The sequence below is a fragment of the Microtus pennsylvanicus genome, chromosome 12, assembly GCF_037038515.1.
Source record: "Microtus pennsylvanicus isolate mMicPen1 chromosome 12, mMicPen1.hap1, whole genome shotgun sequence".
In the NCBI taxonomy this organism is placed as follows: domain Eukaryota; kingdom Metazoa; phylum Chordata; class Mammalia; order Rodentia; family Cricetidae; genus Microtus; species Microtus pennsylvanicus.
The window spans coordinates 91,155,728-91,173,022 of NC_134590.1; the positions used below are offsets into that span (position 1 = coordinate 91,155,728).

At 52.9% G+C, this 17,295-nt stretch overlaps 2 protein-coding genes across 3 annotated transcripts in view; one reads left to right on the forward strand and one right to left on the reverse strand.

The window, feature by feature from the left end:
- Vav1 (vav guanine nucleotide exchange factor 1) overlaps positions 1-1,954 on the reverse strand; it is a 52,165-nt gene extending 50,211 nt beyond the window's left edge. For both annotated transcript variants that reach the window (XM_075942542.1, XM_075942541.1), the window contains exon 1: positions 1,643-1,954. In XM_075942542.1, the coding sequence (XP_075798657.1) occupies positions 1,643-1,846 (204 nt within the window). In that variant the 5' untranslated portion in view covers positions 1,847-1,954. The remainder of the gene's footprint in view (positions 1-1,642) is intronic.
- Positions 1,955-5,749: 3,795 nt separating this feature from the next.
- Sh2d3a (SH2 domain containing 3A) lies at positions 5,750-17,242 on the forward strand. Its single transcript, XM_075942543.1, has 10 exons — positions 5,750-5,901; positions 11,128-11,261; positions 12,190-12,539; positions 12,779-12,852; positions 13,878-14,347; positions 14,798-14,913; positions 15,063-15,237; positions 15,324-15,435; positions 15,886-16,071; positions 16,699-17,242. The coding sequence occupies exons 2-10, from the start codon at positions 11,172-11,174 to the stop codon at positions 16,857-16,859; spliced, it is 1,734 nt and encodes a 577-aa protein (XP_075798658.1). The 5' UTR covers positions 5,750-5,901; positions 11,128-11,171; the 3' UTR covers positions 16,860-17,242.
- Positions 17,243-17,295: the final 53 nt, after the last annotated feature.

A 17,295-nucleotide genomic window follows, 5' to 3' on the forward strand; every position in this document is an offset into this window, starting at 1 on the left:
GAGGGTCAGGGTGAACCCCAGCCCAGCCTGGGGCTTCATACAACAGAGCAATGGGTAAACTCATACTGACTCTTCAAAACCCAGCCTAAATATCCCTCTTATATAAGTCCTAATTCTCTCAGGCAGTGTCCTGCCCACATCCCTAGAACACACAGGCCTGAGACTATCTTTTTCTGTCTCCTTGTGTTTAAGAACTCTTTAGGGGCTAGAGCCAAGTTCCCAGCATTGTCTGGTACATATTAGGACTATTGCGGGAACATAGCCGGTCCTCTGGGGATTAACACCATTCACACTGGCCCTTCAGAAAATCAGCCTTAGCTATGATGCTCAGGGGTGAAAGTTCATCCTTAACTCAACTGTTTTCCCAACAGCTGCGATTGCCACATCACAGGGCACCCCGAGTCCTGCCAGAGCTGGGGCCCTACATGTCCCATGGCTACTTCCTCAAGCCCTTAAAGCTACTGGAGTTCAAGCAAATATAGTCAAATCTCTGATGGCCTGTAGCCAGCCAGAGGGATGTCCATGGAGGGCAGCGAGTGGGTGCTGTGCTTCCTGCTCCCTTCAGGGAACTTGTGATGGCTCCAGAGGCCACTGCTTCACCACCGACAACCCCAGGGGACATTCTAGAGACCCCAGCAGTTCATTCTCAAAGCGATTTCCTTCTTCAACCACATGGGACCCCTCACAAGAGGAAAGAGACCAGCCCCAGCCAACCACAGCTCATCATTCCAGCGGCAGCCTCCTGGGACTTGGAGGAACTGGATGTGCTGGCCTTAGAGACTGAGGGCAAGATGGTAGATGTCCCTACATCAGGGCTGTGTCCTTCAGACCCTAGGGCAAGGCCATGTTCCCTTGGGTACAGTGAGTATTCCTCTGCTCCCATGATAAGGCTATGTAGCCCTCTGACTTGAACCTATATCTTCCTTTTGTAATGCTCTCAGCCCCCCCCCCAAACCCAGCATCCTTGGGAAAGCAGGGAAAAGAGCACAAAGCCACCAGTCACGTTTCGCTGTCACCCCAGCCACATTCAAATAAGGATTTGAATACATTTCCTAAACTCACCAGGGCACTTCTGAGTATGCCTCCCCTTGAAGGGTGGGGAGGGCAGAAAAGGTCTCAGGGTCGCCAGGGACCTTTTTTTGGGATCCCAGGCCTGGGCCCTGCATTCAGTGGGCCCTTTGTAGGATGGGCAGAGCTAGGAAGCCACAGGGGATAAAAATGCAGCCCCCCCCCCTCCATGAAACACAGCCCAGAGCGCTGGCAGGAAATGGAGGTGAAGGAAGATGTGAGGAGGAAGGGGGGGAGATCAGAAGAGACGGAAGAGGAGGAGCCACAGGTGGGGGAGAAGCAACTGAAGGCCTCTCTCTTCAATGCCTGAGTCTGGTGGCTCCAACCTCATGCACACTTTTGGCTATCCACAAGGCTCCCGGGTACCCCAGGGCCCCTCTATGTGGGTCTCAACAGTTAGCCTATAGTTGGAGGGATTTCCCCCTTGTTAGTCAACACAGATGCAAGCCGACCTAGAGTCTGTAAACCCACGCAGGGCCCTGTTCTGCTCAGCACCTCCACTTAGCCAGACCCAGACCTAAAGAAGTGCTCCCCTCCAGCCCAGCCCTGCCCTGGCATCACCCAGCAGGCTCACCTGGGACATCTGGGGCCGCAGGTTGACCTCCCGCAGGTTGATGGCTTGGGGAAGCAGATTGTTAAGCAGTTGACACAAGAGCACACCATCTCGCAGAGCCTGTGCCAGCTCACACACCTGGGCCCCCTCCCAGGTCACTCGGTGGCTGGGAGGCAGCACCCGACACTGGATCAGCCAGTGGGTGCACTGTCGCCAGAGCTCCATGGTGGCTGCCTGCCTCCCCCTCGGGGAGGCCCCGTGCACCCTCGCGCCTCCACCACCGCTGCCGCTGCCTGCCCCAGTGGGGACAACTACAACACCACTTCCTCTTCTGTGACTGTAACTGTCGCCCTGGGGCTGGGGGTGGGGAGGAGCTGTGGGGCGGAGGGGAGCACCTGCAGTTCCGCCCCCACGCCTTCCAGGCACTGGTGTGACCTCCCCTTTCTCCACCCACACTGAGTGGACCTGGGCACCTGCAGGACTAATCAGCCACTGCCTCATCTCGCCTATTGGCACATAAGCTGTCACCTACTCTAGCTCCTCCACGTCCCCTGTGTAAGACCCCGGTCTCTCACAGTCTGTCCCCGCTGCAGCCCCCAAGGGCACCTTCCCCAAAGGGCACTCCTCCTTTGCCCATAGCCCCTTATGGCTCTAACTGCCTTCTTCCACAGGATCAAAACCCAAGTCCTCTCTGCACCCCACAAGGCCCTGCTACCCTGCCCCCACCCCTTCCAGCCTCTGTGTCCTCTGTGTCCTTCACTCCCTGTGCCCCAGCCACACAGACCTCCATCCTGCCTCAGACGGCTTCCACTGTGCCCACCGGCTGATATAAGTTAATGACTGACTACATCGCTTGCTGATGCTACTTCTTGACTAGTGAGTGCTCAGCTCCAGAGAGAGCATCTATACCACTGCCAACCCAAGGATCAAGGGCGAAGGGACGGAAACCTTGTGAGAGCTGCAGAGTGAGACAGAGAGTTGCGAAAAGCCTTCTTCCCAGCTTGACATGAGGGCTGTGCTCATGAACTCACACCAGGGAGATGAGCTAATCTTCCCACAGGGGACAGTAATGGACGCGGTGGGGAGAGTGAGAAGGGAGTCCAGGACTCATTGAGGGTTTCTGGGGAAAGTAAGGGGGAGTTGAGGGTAGGTACGACCAAGATAAAGCGCTAGTGCGGAGCACTCTACATGACAGTCAAGGAATGTGAATATAAATATACAGTAGAAAGGACACTCTGCTTTTACGGCCAGTTTTTCTTTTTCATTTTTGTTACATTTATTTGCTCACTTTGCATGTATGTATGTGTGTATATATGTGTGTGTATGTATATGTCGTTTGTGTGTATGTGTGAAGACACGCATAGGACACAGTTTCTATGTGGCAGTCAGAAGTCATGAGGGAGGGAGTCTGTTCTCTCCTTCCACTGTGTGAGTCCCAGGGATTGAACTTAGATCTTCAGGCTTGGCTGCAATCACCTTTGTCCACTGAGCCCCTCTCACCACCCATTTTTTCTTTTTCCTTTTGCTCTTGTGCTGTGAGCGCCATGTGTTGGTGCGCGTCTGTGTGAGAGTGTTGGTGCATACCGTACACACACCTTGGCTCGTGTGTTGAGGTCACAGGACCACCTCGGTGCAGGAACCCCCTTCCGCATCACTTAGGGCAGGGTCTTTCTCGCTCTTTCTCTTGCTCCTGGCTAGCTTGTCCTTGAGATTCCACAGTTGCCTCCCCTCCCATCTCATCCTGGGAGCCCTGAGAATCAAGTTCAGACTACCGCCTCTCGCTTAAGCCCTAGGGATCTGAATTCAGGTCTCTCATCCACATAGCACACATGACTGGACCATTTCCTGAGTCTCCAAATGTCATTTCTCCCTGAGGTATTCCCAAATTTCAAACCATGGCCCTTCTCCACCCTTTCCTTTCTTTTCCCTTTCCTTCAACTCTGATACCCAGTAAATCTGACATCTTCCCTGCTGTGAGTTCCCCTCTGAGCCAAAGCCACTATTGCCCTTTCCTGTGATCCATTAATTCACTTGTTTAACAAATAGTTACTGCCTTCCTGACTATACTTATTATTTAGCTCCTACTACTTTGGCAAGGAAACCTCTCTCCAATTTAACCTACCAGGTTGCAAGTAGCTCCCCTTCCACTCCGCCTTTTCGCCGTCATGGCCACTAGGCGGCGCTAAACTGCTTCCCTGGGCCGGCCTGAATCTGATTTGCATAGCAGGGAGTTGGGGAAGGGGTGGGCACAGCCTGGAAACCCTCTCTTTTGCAATTCTACAGGCGAGGACAGTTTCCATTCCCTATTTTTGGCATCTGTGACTTCCTACGCGTCCTCTCCCTCTTCTATAAACTGGGTAACAATTTACTTTCTCTGCACACGGTCAGGGTCGGAGATTAGTGGGGGCGGCCAGGCTGTAAAAAATGAGGTAAGCATGAAGGCAGCCACTAAGACACCAAATTCAAATTCCGTCCCCACGACTCCCAAGCTGTGGTACATATGCACGAATGACTTGGCTACCCCACCCCCATGCCTCAGTTTCTCCACTAGGAAAATGGGGGTGGGGTGGGTGACGTGAATAGTATCTATCGTCTTTTTTTTTTTTTTTTTTTGGTTTTTCGAGACAGGGTTTCTCTGTGGCTTTGGAGCCTGTCCTGGAACTAGCTCTGTAGACCAGGCTGGTCTCGAACTCACAGAGATCCGCCTGCCTCTGCCTCCCGAGTGCTGGGATTAAAGGCGTGCGCCACCATCGCCCGGCTGTGAATAGTATCTATCGTATCCCAGAGGGATATGAGTGAAAATTAACCCGTTGGGGCAGGGCTACCAAGCTGAATTGTCTTGGTATACAGCAAGTGTTCAATAAGCGGTGCCGCTATCATATAGAATACTTTAAAGCCGGGCGGTGGTGGCGCACGCCTTTAATCCCAGCACTCGGGAGGCAGAGGCAAGCGGATCTCTGTGAGTTCGAGGCCAGCCTGGTATACAAGAGCTAGTTCCAGAACAGGCTCTAAAAGCTACAGAGAAACCCTGTCTTGAAAAACCAAATAAATAAATAAAATACTTTAAAGACTTTCATATAGCCCGGACTGGCCTTGAACTTCACTACACAGTTAAGGCTGTCTGAACTCCTGATCCTCCTACCTCCACCTCCTTAGTGCTGTAGTGACAGGTGTTCTCCACTACACCTTTATACAGCACTGGCCTTGGAACCCAGTTCATGACTGCTGGGCCAGAGCTCTAGCCACCGAACACCCGCCTAGAGAGACTTGAATAAACGTGGCCTTTAAGAAACGTAGTATTGCCTCTCTTGTCGCAGATTCCCAACCTCCAACTTCCTCTGCCTCGTCTCTAGGCATCAGGATCGAGGCCCACCCCAACCTGAGAACCCATCAGAACCCTCTGTCCTCATCCTGGCTCAAACTCCCGCCCTACTCCATCTTTGACGGAGGCTCTCGCTTTTCCCCACAAGTCTCTCCATTCCAAACCCAGGCAGGATTGGCGCGGGGAGGGAAGGGAGGGAATAGCTGGAGGGAGCAGGAGTTGACCCCACAGTCCAGGGCTGCTCTGAACTGATCTGGATCCCTGGAGATTTGGAGAAACACCTTCAACTCGGCCAGATCCTAGGAAGACATGGCATGCGGTAAAAATCGTTCTAGAGCTTGAGGCTGTGGCTCACTGGGTAGAGCGCTGTCCAGCGTGCACGAAGCTGGGGGTCCGGTCCCGGGCACCGCATAAACTAGATATATAGATGACAGTGCACAACTGTCCTCCCAGCACAGGAGGTGGAGGCGGGAGAATCAGGAGCCCAAGGTCGTCCTCGGATAGGTAAACGAGTGCTATAAAAATGTGGGGGAGTGGGGAGAAAGAAGGAAAGGGAGGAAGAATCCCAAACCGTAGTACTAAGGGGGGCGCAATGGTGAGCAGGCGTGGCGCCTGTTTAAAGAGCGGGGCTGTATGGAGTTGCCAAGGACGAGGAGTCTATAGAGAACAAGAAGAGAGCGCGCTCACTCACGCACAGACTTAGGGGCTCGGCTACGGGCAAAGACAGGTTCCCAGAGGGCGGGGTGAGCGCCTAGGAGGTTCCTTTGGAGGCGGGGCCTGAAGGGGAGGGGCAGGTGGGGCGGGGCCTGGAGGGGCAGGGCCAGGTGCCCAGCCTGGGCTCCAGCCAGGTGGAGGACTGGCGAGGTTGAGCGTGGTTGGGGCGTGGACAGTTCGCACCTCAGCTGCTGAGCCTCCTGATTGAGTCCCGTCGGATCCCCCACAGCAGAGTCCGGACCAGGTGAGTGTGGGAGTGGTCTTTGGTAGATCCAGGGGTCCCTACTGGGATGGGATGGGGCCGTTAGCTCTCAGGGAGAACCAGAGGATCCATCCAAGAGAGCCTGCGGGGGAGGGGGTCGGAAGAAGTCTCCAAGTGAATGGCTGCGAGTCCTGCGTGTCCGGGAACCCGGGTGTGTCTTGGGTGGCCCTCGCGCAGCTCTCAGCGTGTTTCCTGCTGTCTGCGGAAATACTCTCGGCTTCCACTTTGGTGCACGCTAGCGCAAATCCGGATCTGCCCCTCCCTGGCTGGCTGCCCCAAACGCTTCCTAAAGTCGCCTGTGGTCGCCGGTTTAAAACGAGGTGCTCCCTTTACTGTGAGGTCTCCCCTCCTAGCCTTTTCTTTACCTCTGGTCCCTCCTCGCTCACATTAGCACGTTGTGAAAACATCAAAAACGCCCGTCTAACGGCCTCACCCTTATTTCCCTCATCACACACACACCCAGGCATCCCAAAGCTCTGCCTTGCTGCCTCAGTCCAAACCTAGGTCTCAGCTCTCGGGTCCTTTCCTCCTGGAAAGGGTCTTTCATACTTAAAGAACACCAGTCCCCGGGGCTGGTGAGATGGCTCAGCTGATAAAGGCGTTTATCCCTGTCCCTGAAGTCCGCTAGCCTGAGTTCCGTCCTGGAACCCACGTGGAGACCAGAGGAGGAAACTGTCCATTGGCCTCCACCCTCGAACCCTGGCACTCCCGCACACGATAAACTTTAAATTAAAAAAGAACCCTGCCCCTCTAGCCTTCCGTACCGAAATCTTCCTGTGCCACTATTTGCACCCGGAACCCTTAGAAATGATCTCCTCTGCTCCTCTGTTGGTTGTTGGTTGCAGCTGAGGATCGGGTAATTGGGTCTAGGACAGGTTGGTGGCACAAAGTAGGTCTTAAATCACCATATCAGCTCAGAGTTGAAGGTGAGATCCCGGAACCCCAACTCTACCTGCATCTGTCTGTGAGGTGTCTGCTGGCCACTACACCCTGAATGTGTGCAGACACAGGAAACCTACACACCTCACTCGAGTTTGCCTGTCCCCTTTCCTGGTTCCCCTCCCCTGCCCAAATAAGTTATCCCCCAAAAGACCCAGACGACAGTTTCCTTGACCTGGGGCTGCACCTGTGCCATAATATACTCCTTGAGCTCCCCAAACTTGAACCAGAACTTGGTTCTGCCTCGCCCCCATTCCCGCCGAAGGTTACTGGCGAAACAGGAATTTGTCAGTGTGGACGGCCACAGTCGCGGGCCCCACCCAGGTGACAAACAGGAAGTGTACACGTTTGGGAGCGCACCTGGCTTCAGGTGTGCAGTGCCTGCGGCAGCTCCCTCCCAGCCCGGGGGCCCCAGGTCTCAGGATTTAGTTGAGGATGCCCCGCCCCCCTGTCCAGGAAGCGGTGACTCACGAGGCAGGAATCCTGCTGTGCCTCTCCGCAGCCTTGCCAGGGCCAAGACTCTGGAGATAGGTAGACAGACACACACAGATACAAAGATCCATCGCTGGATGGGTATATAAACAGACAGACAGACAGACAACTACGATAAGATAGATAGCCAGCCCTCCCTCTCACCCAAGATAATTTTTCTAACAGATATTTGAGGCACAAGCTGGGGCCTGTGGAAAAATGTCTGAGATCTAAAATCTAACCATAATATACTGACTAAATAGTTGAGTTACCAAACACAAAAAGAAACTCAAAATGTAAAGTCACCATTTGCCGATCAGTCTCCAAGTTTGACTTTTAAACGGTCTTGAAGGCAGGAACTATGCAGGAGGGTGGGGCTGCAAGTCAGAGGTAGAGTGCTTGCTCACCTAGCAAATGAAGCCCTGGGCTCCATCCACAGCGCAGCACCTAAAAAACCCAGCCTAGGGGTTCAGGCCTTTCAGCCCAGCGCTGGGGAGGTGAAGACAGGAGGATCAGGAGTTCAAAGTCATCCTGGGCTGTACACTGAACTCCAAGCCAGCCTGGGCTACAAGAGAACATCAAAACAAGCCTTGTGTTCTGCTGAAGAGTTATATACTTAAGAGTAACATGTTGTACCTTGGCAAGGAGTCTCGAAAGTGCAGTTGCTGGTGTGAGATGACTTTCGGCCACTATTTGATTTTATTCTTACTGTTTGAGAGTTGTTTTTTCATAGCCCAGGCTAACCTTGACTCAGGACCCTCCTATCTCAGCCTCCAACGTGCTGAGTTTATAGCTGTATCCAACTTAAATAGTGATAACTAAAGTAAGCGAGTTACTTATTCCCACATTTATCTATACATTTCTGTTATTTCAACATATACATTGTTTCTCCTTTATATGTGAGTGAGTGTCAGCCCATAGTGGGCAGTGCCACCCTGTGCAGGTGGAGCTGGGCTGTATAAGACGTTGGCAGAGAGCCAGTGAGCAGGCCTCCTGAAGTGTTCATGTGTACTTTCTGCTTCAGATACTATATACATACACACACACACACACACACACATATATATATATATGTATGTATATGTATGTATGTATGAGTGTGTGAATGGATGCCATGTGGAAAGGGGATGTGGATGTGTTTGGAGGTCAGAAGTTGTGGGATCCCCTGGGGTTAAGGTTACAGACTGTTGTGGATTGCAGTGTGGTCGCTGGGATCTGAACTCAGGTTCACTCTTGTCTGCTGGACCCTCTCTCTTGCCCTCTGCCTTCATCACTGCCTGAGTTCCTGCCTTGACTCTCCTTGGGGATGGAATGTGACCAGGAAGTGTAGCCCAAATAAATCCTCTCCTCCACCAAGTTGCTTGTGAACAGTTTCCTCCCAGACAGGATAGCACACCAGGACAAAGGCAGACTATTTTATGTAAGATGTACTCACTTGTAAATAAGTGTGGTGTGTTTATTTGTATATAAAATTTCTCATCCGAGCTGGGAGCTGTAGCTCAATAATTGAACTCATGCTTCTCATGGCCAGGGCCCTGACTCAACCCCAGTGTGAAACAAGGCCTACACTATTAATATTGAGATATTTAAACTGGGCGGTAGCTCAGTGTCTGTCCCTGCCAGGTGCTTAGGAGGCCCCAGGTTTAAACCCCAGTTATACACACACACATTCGCTGTGCATACTGGCACACACCTTTAATCCCAACACTCAGGAGGCAGAAGCAGGTAAATCTCTGTGATTTCCTAGCCAGTCTGGAATACACAGCCAGTTCCAGGCCAGCCAGTGTGACTATGTTCAGAATATACAAATATACATACATGCATGCAAATATGGCTGCGAATTGCTTGTTTAATTTATCATATGCATTCATTTCGTGTGTGTGTGTGTGTGTGTGTCATCTATAGCAGCATCTGAGCTGTGCTACAATATGGACTCTTTACAAGAGCCCAGTGTAGAATCAGGCTAGATGTCCATCAACACAGAAATCAGAAAGATATGCAGCTCAGCACTCAAGACATGGAGGCAGGAGTTTGAGACCAGCTGGGCTATATGATCTCCAAAATAAAAAAAAATGGGAGAGGAATAAAAGGGGGATGTGGTGGGTGCGTGCATGCGTGTGAGTATTATGCAGTTATAGAGAAAAATATATAATTTGCAGGAAAATTGATGGGACTGAGGACTGTCATGTTAATTAAAATAAACCAGACCCAGAAAACAAATACTATGTTTTCTCTCACATGTAAAATACATATAATCAAGCACTTATTATATGTACACACAAGTACATATATAATGTGAAATTAAAAGATGAATTACTGCTGGGCAGTGGTGGCGCACGCCTTTAATCCCAGCACTTGGGAGGCAGAGGCAGAGACAGGCGGATCTCTGTGAGTTCGAGACCAGCCTGGTCTACAAGAGCTAGTTCCAGGACAGGCTCCAAAACCACAGAGAAACCCTGTCTTGAAAAAGAAAAAAAAAAGATGAATTACTTAGACATGAAACTGAACAAGGATAATTGGGGTGTGCAGACAAGAGAGGGTAATGGGGGCCCAAAAACATGATTGGGGAAATCGTGTTTGCACAATTGTCCCCTGCCCCCACGTAAAATGCTGGCTGGCCATGGTCACACATTGCAGTAAGCCCAGCCTGGGGCAGGCAGAGACAGGAGGCCAAGGAGCCTGGCCAAAATGACAGTCTCTTTGTTCACTGGATGACCCTGCCTCAAGTAGTAAAGGAGAGAGCAATAGACACCCAACAGCCTCTCAATTCAACATGCCTAAGGGTCCAAACATCTGCGTGCACACACATGTGCACATACCACATGTACATAAATAGAGTGGGTGATGGGGTGAGTATGGGCGAATTATATTATAAACAGGGATGATGATGTCATGATGGAATTCACTGTCATGTGTGCTGAACACAGGATTGTTCTAGCTTCATTCCTGTTGCTGGGGTAAGACACAGACCCAGAGCCGCTTAGGAGCAGACAGGACTCTACCGCAGCTTCCAGGGCACAGTCTGTCACTGAAGGAAGTCAAGGCAGGAACACAGGCAAAGCTTGTGGCAAAAAAGGTGGAGGAAGCCTGTTTGCTGGCTCTCACACAGACCCACGTCTAGCTTCCTGATACAGCCCGGCACCACCTTCCCAGGGGATGAATCATACCGTCCACAGGGAGCGTGCCCTTCTACACAATTAACAATGAAGACAATCCCCCCACAGACATGCCCACATGTAAATCTGATCATGACGAGACCTTACCCAAGACTCCCTTCCAAGGTGACTTCACACTGTGTAAAGTTAACAGTTAAAAATGACTAGAGCATCGGGAACCCACTAAGGCCAGCTGGCCTGGGTCTGAAAAAGCATGGGATAAAACCGGACTTGCTGAACATAGCGGACAATGAGGACTACTGAGAACTCAAGAACAATGGCAATGGGTTTTTGATCCTACTGCACGTACTGACTTGGGGGGAGCCTAGGCAGTTTGGATGCTCACCTTACTAGGCCTGGATGGAGGTGGGTGGTCCTTGGACTTCCCACAGGGCAGGGAACCCTGATTGCTCTTCGAGCTGATGAGGGAGGGAGACTTGATCTGGGGAGGGGGAGGGAAATGGGAGGCGGTGGTGGGGAGGAGGCAGAAATCTTTAATAAATAAATAAATAAAATATGTTTTATCTTGAAAAAAAATGACTAGAGCAAAGCTAAAATGAATAGTGGAAATTTCAAAAACGAGATGATGGAAGGATGAGACCCAACCCCTCAGTGTGCAGGACTCACCGCTCCCATTTTGCAGATGTGGAAGACTGAGGCAGGGTGGATGTGCAAAGTTCGGCCCTGATGCCTTCTGCCAAGAGCTCCATGCAGGCACCACAGGATACAGACAACCTTACTTGCCAGCCCTGGTACCACGGTCAGCTGTCTCGACAGGTATGGACCCTGTAGGCGAGTGGGAAGACTGTCCCACATGAATGTGGGAAAGTCTGGATTTTAGGTGAGCAACTTGGAGCCAGGGTCTGTTGGGGTCAGGTGGGCTGGAGGACGGGAGACACTCTTGAAGCTTGGCCGAGTGGGAGCTATTGGATGAACAGAAACCATCCCCGTTTCCCGGGATACTGCTGCGGATGGTAATGGAGACTGAACAGACCCCGTACTCTCTGACCCCTGTCTGTCTCCCACCCTGGCCCCATCTCCACCCTGGCACTTTCCTTTGAGGTTGAGCCCCCTTGCCTCCACCTCCTTACTGTCACATACTCAAGATGGGACCCTGAAACATACAATAAAATTGTGGCAAACAGGAAGTTAAGTAATTGCCCAGAATTCAGACATGCTGGGTCCAGATCCTAGCCCTACAGTTCAATTCTGTGGGACTATGGACAATGTATTTGAATTTTCTGAGACTCAGTTTCCCAGTCTACAGAGTGGGGACCAGGCAACCTCAACACCCCAGCAGTTCTGCAGTTCAAGGCCACTTGGGTTACATAGTGAGAGTTTATCTCAAAAATAAAAAGAAAAGATGGCTCAGCGATTAAGAGCATTGCCTGCTCTTCCAAAGGTCCTCAGTTCAATTCTCAGCAACCACATGGTGGCTCACAACCATCTGTAATGAGGTCTGGTGCCCTCTTCTGGCCTTCAGGCATACACACAGACAGAATATTGTATACATATTAAATATATATTTAAAAAAAAAAGAAAAGAAAATCAGTAATTCTAGGGTCCTAACCCAGGAATCAGAACCACTGGAATCCCCCAGTGAGGGGCTGGGGGCGTGGTCAGGGATGGGGCCCCTACTTTAAGGTGCCTTTTGTTGACTGGAAGGGGAGGGTTCTGGAAACACCCAACTATTCTGCATCCTCAGGAAGCTGAAACCCTCCTACTACAAGATGGCGACTTCCTTGTTCGTGCCTCGGAGTCCCAAGGGAGCCACCCTGTGATCTCCTGCCGCTGGCGAGGCAAGATCCTACATTTTGAGGTGTTCCGAGTGGTGCTGCGGCCTAGGCCTGGTCGCCCGCAGGCCCTCTTTCAGCTAGAAGATGAAAGGTTTCCCAGTATGTCTGCCCTGGTCCACAGTTATGTGACCCGCAGGCGACCGCTGTCCCAGGCTACAGGAGCTGTGGCCTCCAAGCCTGTGAGACGTGAGAGGCCGCTGACTCGCAGCTTCAGTGAGGACGTGCTCACCGACATCCCGGCTGCCCCCAGGCCTCTCAGGTATTCAGCACTGAGGCTTCTCCTGACTTACTATTTCGGGCAGGGTCTCATGTATCCCAAGCTGGGCTCAGACTCGCCTGAACTGCAGACCCCCCCTGCCTTTACCTCTGCCAGTCTAGTCGCAGAATGAAGAACTAAGAGATGCCATCACCAAAGTGGCCGGCAGGTTGATGGAACTGATTGGCAGCATTTTCTCCACTAGGGCTGGACTCACAGCCCTTTGCACCTCTGTCTCCTAGGCCTAGGAAGTGGAGTTCCAGCCAGCCTGCAGGGTTGGACCGTTCAGGAAGGGGAGAACGTGATGATACAGCAGGTGAGGGGGCCCCCCAGGCCCACAGAGACTGGAGTGCCATTCTACCCTGAGTGAGCTCAGGCCCCTGGATCTCCTCTTGAGACCCTGCTTTCTTGCTCTGGTCAGTTGAGAGCTTCTTGATACTGCTACAAGAGCATAAGTGTGTATTTGTGTGTGTGTGTGTGTGTGTGTGTGTGTGTGTGTGTGTGTGTGTGTTTGTGTGTGTGTGTGCATCAGGCTTGGGTCGCAAGAGAGTATTCCTGTGTTTGTACATCAAGCCTGGGTCATAAGTGTATAGTGTGAGTGTGTGTGTGTGTGTGTGTGTGTGGTCTGTGTGTATGCACCATTCCTGGGTCATAAGTGTGTATTCATGTGTTTGTGCATCAGGCCTGGGTCATAAGTGTGTACTCGTGTGTGTGTGTGTGTGTGTGTGTGTGTGTGTGTGTGTGTGTTAGCCTAACTACTTGAGAGGCCAACACTGGAAGATCTCCAGTTCAAGGTTACCTGTAATATCCACTGAAATCCTCTCCCAGAAAAAGGTGGGGCGGGCAGGGGAGATGGCTCAGAGGCCACAGGAGTATGAATACCTGAGTTTGGATTCCCGGAACCCATGTTTTAAAAAGTCAAGTGCAGTGATGTGTGTTTGTTATCCAGTGCTGAGGGGTGGAGACAGGAAGATCCCTGGGGCTCACCGGGTCACCAGCCTGACACAGCCAGGAGTCCCGGGGCCAGTGACACAAACCTGATCAAATCAAATCAAATTAAGTCGATGATGCCTGAGGGACAACACCTAAGGTCATCCGCTGACATCCATACCGTGTGCATGCGTGACCACACACACACACACACACACACACACACGAACACCGAATTCAGAACATGCCCCAAGTGTTGAAGGTTTGTTTTCAAGGCAGCAGAGTCTGAGAGGCTGGGAAGGGATCCTCAGTTACTGGACGGAAGCAGGAGAGCCAGAGAGCTGCACTCACTCCCACCCCACTCTGCCAAGCTCTCTTCTGCAAGCAGAGCCGTATCTTCCCTTGTCCCAGGAGCACCCCCTGCTTTTGGATCTGCCCTGCACCGGACAGGCAGCGAACCCACGTTGCTGAAGGCCCTGCCTCACCTGGGAACTATGGCAGACAGTCTCACGGCCTCTGATGGACAGCTTCACGCAAAGGCTCGCTCCGTGCCCCTCCGGACGCCCTCCTTGGCCTCTGGACATCCCCCAACATACTGTGAACTTCTCCCCCAAGTACCCAGTGCTCAGAGAACGACTCCCAGACCGAGCTGTCTGGAGCCAGCGGTCTGGTGGTGGGAAGCTGAGGAAGATGAGGAAGAAGACAGATGCTTCATAAGACCACAAACTGAGGTCTCATTTTGCATCCCTGGCCACTCCTCCGGCCTGCTGGGTCCCCAGAACAGACCCTTGGACCCTGCAGTTCTGTGTACCCTCCGAAGCTTGCTGGTGGCACACCATCCTGAGAGTACTGCTCTGCACCTGCTGTTGGTGGACTGCCAGGTGCGGCACCTGCTGGGGTCCTCCACCAGCAAGGGGCTTTTCCCGGGGAGGAATGAACAGATGTCTGCTTACAATAGATAGGGCACTAGCCGCAGAAGAAACGATTCCACCTGAGTCTAGTTTAGTGAGCGTTTATGGGGTTACTTCCTGGAGCATCGGTGACTCAAAGGCTGCATCCCCTAAAAAGCCCAATGCTAGCAAACACTCCCAAACACTGCATTCCTGGCGCCCCCTGCAGGCAGCTCCAGACATTGTTAGTGCTTATGAATCTTGTGACCCTTGTCAGACTTCTTGAGACTTCCTCTCTTTCCCTGGCCTTGTTAGTTAACTTCCCTGCTCCATCCAGGAGGGGTTATTTCTGTTAGGAAGAAATGGTTTCACCAGAGGCAGACTCCAAGGGATCATCAGAACGCTTAGTTTGTTCCACGTGTTTTGTGTTCTCTTGTCAAGGCTATAGGCTTGCTGGGGGTGACCAAGAGTCAGAAAAGTGCCATGGGCGTCGCCTCTGGTCTAGAACTTCTCACACTTCCTCACGGTCACCGCCTGAGGTTGGAGGTGCTAGAGAGGTGAGGTGTGGGGTCGGGGCTTGTGACTTTCTAACTCAGTTTCTGCTAACGTTCCCCATGGTGGAGGGGGCTGGGCAATCCTCTTCCTGCCCCCTCTCCCATCACAAACTCTCCTACTGTCCCCAGACCCTTGCATTCCACCTCCACAGGATTGAGACCCTGGCACTGGCTGGGGCCCTGGCTGTGCTGGGTTGCTCGGGGCCCCTGGAGGAGCGCGCAGTCGCTCTGAAAGGCCTGGTGGATCTAGCGTTGGCGCTGAGGCCAGGAGCGACAGGGGACCTGCTGGGACTGGCTGGGGTCATGGGCGCCCTGCTCATGCCCCAGGTGTGTTGGGAACAGGGTTGGGGAAGAAGCCCGGGTGCAGGTAACGGGAAAGATAGCACTAGCTGGGCTCCTATCTCCGTGTCCAGGTATCCAGGTTAGAGAGCACTTGGCGTCATCTACGAAGGAACCACACGGAGGCCGCGCTGGTCTTTGAACAAGAGCTGAAGCCTCTGATGCGGGCTCTGGATGAAAGTACAGGTGAGAAAGGTCCTGGGCTGTGCCTCGCCTGCCTCTGGCTTCTTCCCAGCCCCAGGGTCCTGCTCTGATCCAGCCCTCCCACCCCCACCCCACCTAAATTTTCCCTCTCCCTATTTTAGGTTTCCTGCTCTAGGCTGCTAGCTACATCATATGCTCTTCCCCTGCCCCAGCCTCCTTCCCAGCTCCAGGATCCCTCCCTGCCGTATGCCTGACCCAGCCTAGGCTTCTTCCCTGCTCTGGGTCCTGGACTCCACTCTAGCCCTGCGGCTGACCCCATCCTAGGCATTTCTCTTTCAATTCTAACCCAGTGCTAACCACCTTCCCTACACTAGGCCCTGGCCTCGCCCCTCCACCCTCCGCCCTCCACCTCTGCCTTTGATCACGCCCCTGTTACCACCTAGGCTCTACCCTGTGCCCCATCCCACCATCCAGATCCTACCTTTCCCACAGGACCCTGCAACCCAGGAGAGGTGGCCCTGCCACACGTGGCACCGGTAGTACGCCTGCTGGAGGGCGAGGAGACCTCTGGGCCGCTGGACGAGTCCTGTGACCAGCTGTTGCGCACTCTGCTCGGGGCGCGACAGGTGGTCCGCGATGCGCCTCTGTTCCGCAGGGCGGCAGCCCAGCGCCTGCAAGGTGAGCGATGGCTCCTTGGAGGCCAACCTAGCCCAAGTTTTCCAAAGTCTCACCCAACTGGGACCGCCACACCCCCGGGGGAGGACCCAACCCCAATCATAAACCACAAATAGTGCTCTCCACTATAAAAGGGACCACGGAGCCCAGCGGAGCTATGTCCAGCGGTGTCCCACCCCAACCTCTGGCCTGGGAATATCTGGCGGCCCCATTGGGGTTCCCTCCAACATGACTTCTTCCCCAGTCAAGTCACACTTGCCTCCCACCTGGGCCCAGCCAACCTCTAAGACACTTATCCTGGGTAATTTCTAAGACCTTGGGTGTCCACACCCTGCAAAGGGGCAGGCTCAGTCCAAGGTTTGCTGAGCTGGATGGCCATGCCCTTTAATCCCGCCTCCCGGCGTAGCCTCTAAGACAGGGCTCCCTGAATGGTGCACCTAGGCTGGTCACCCTGTCTCGTGTTGTTCTGCACCCTGCCCTTAACCCCGCAGAGATCAAGGGCCCCCTTCCCCTGCTAACCCCTGCCCAGGCACTCCCCACTGGCTCCTATGGGTCAAAGTTCCTAGCATTAAAAGGCAGGTATGGGAGAGGCCTGAGCCACAGCCCAAGCGCACGTGACTCTGCCTACAGGATTCAGGCCTAACCCAGAACTCTGGGAGGCGCTGACCACCGGTTTCCTGCGCCGCTTACTCTGGGGGAGCAAGGGGGCCCAGGCCACTAGAGCCAACCGCCTGGAGAAGTTCCATCATGTCCTCAGCATCCTGTCCCGACAACTAGAGCCTGGGGGCTGAGAGACTCCAAGGAGGCCACCCCCAGCTATTCAAGAAGCATCTGAATGGACTTGGCGCAGTGGTCCACACCCGCAACTCCAGCACTTGAAATGGAGATGGAGGATCGGGAGTTCAAGGCGGGCTCAGCTACCTCGTTTGCGGCTGGCCTGGGCTATATGAAAATTATGGTCAAAGTTTAGAAAAATCTCCGTCTTAAAATGGACCCCAAGAGATTGGGGTATAATAGCTGCCTCCTTTTTACCAAAATGCCTTCTCAGGTAGGGACCCAGAGACCAACCCTCACACTCCTGTATATACATACCCTACTCATCCATGCGTACTTTCTGGGGTATGCAGAAAGCAACCACATGGTGAGCGCTAGACTTTTCTAAATAAAAACACTTTACAGATCTGGTATCTTAAATGCTGTGTGACTCTGAGCAAACCATCTGACCTC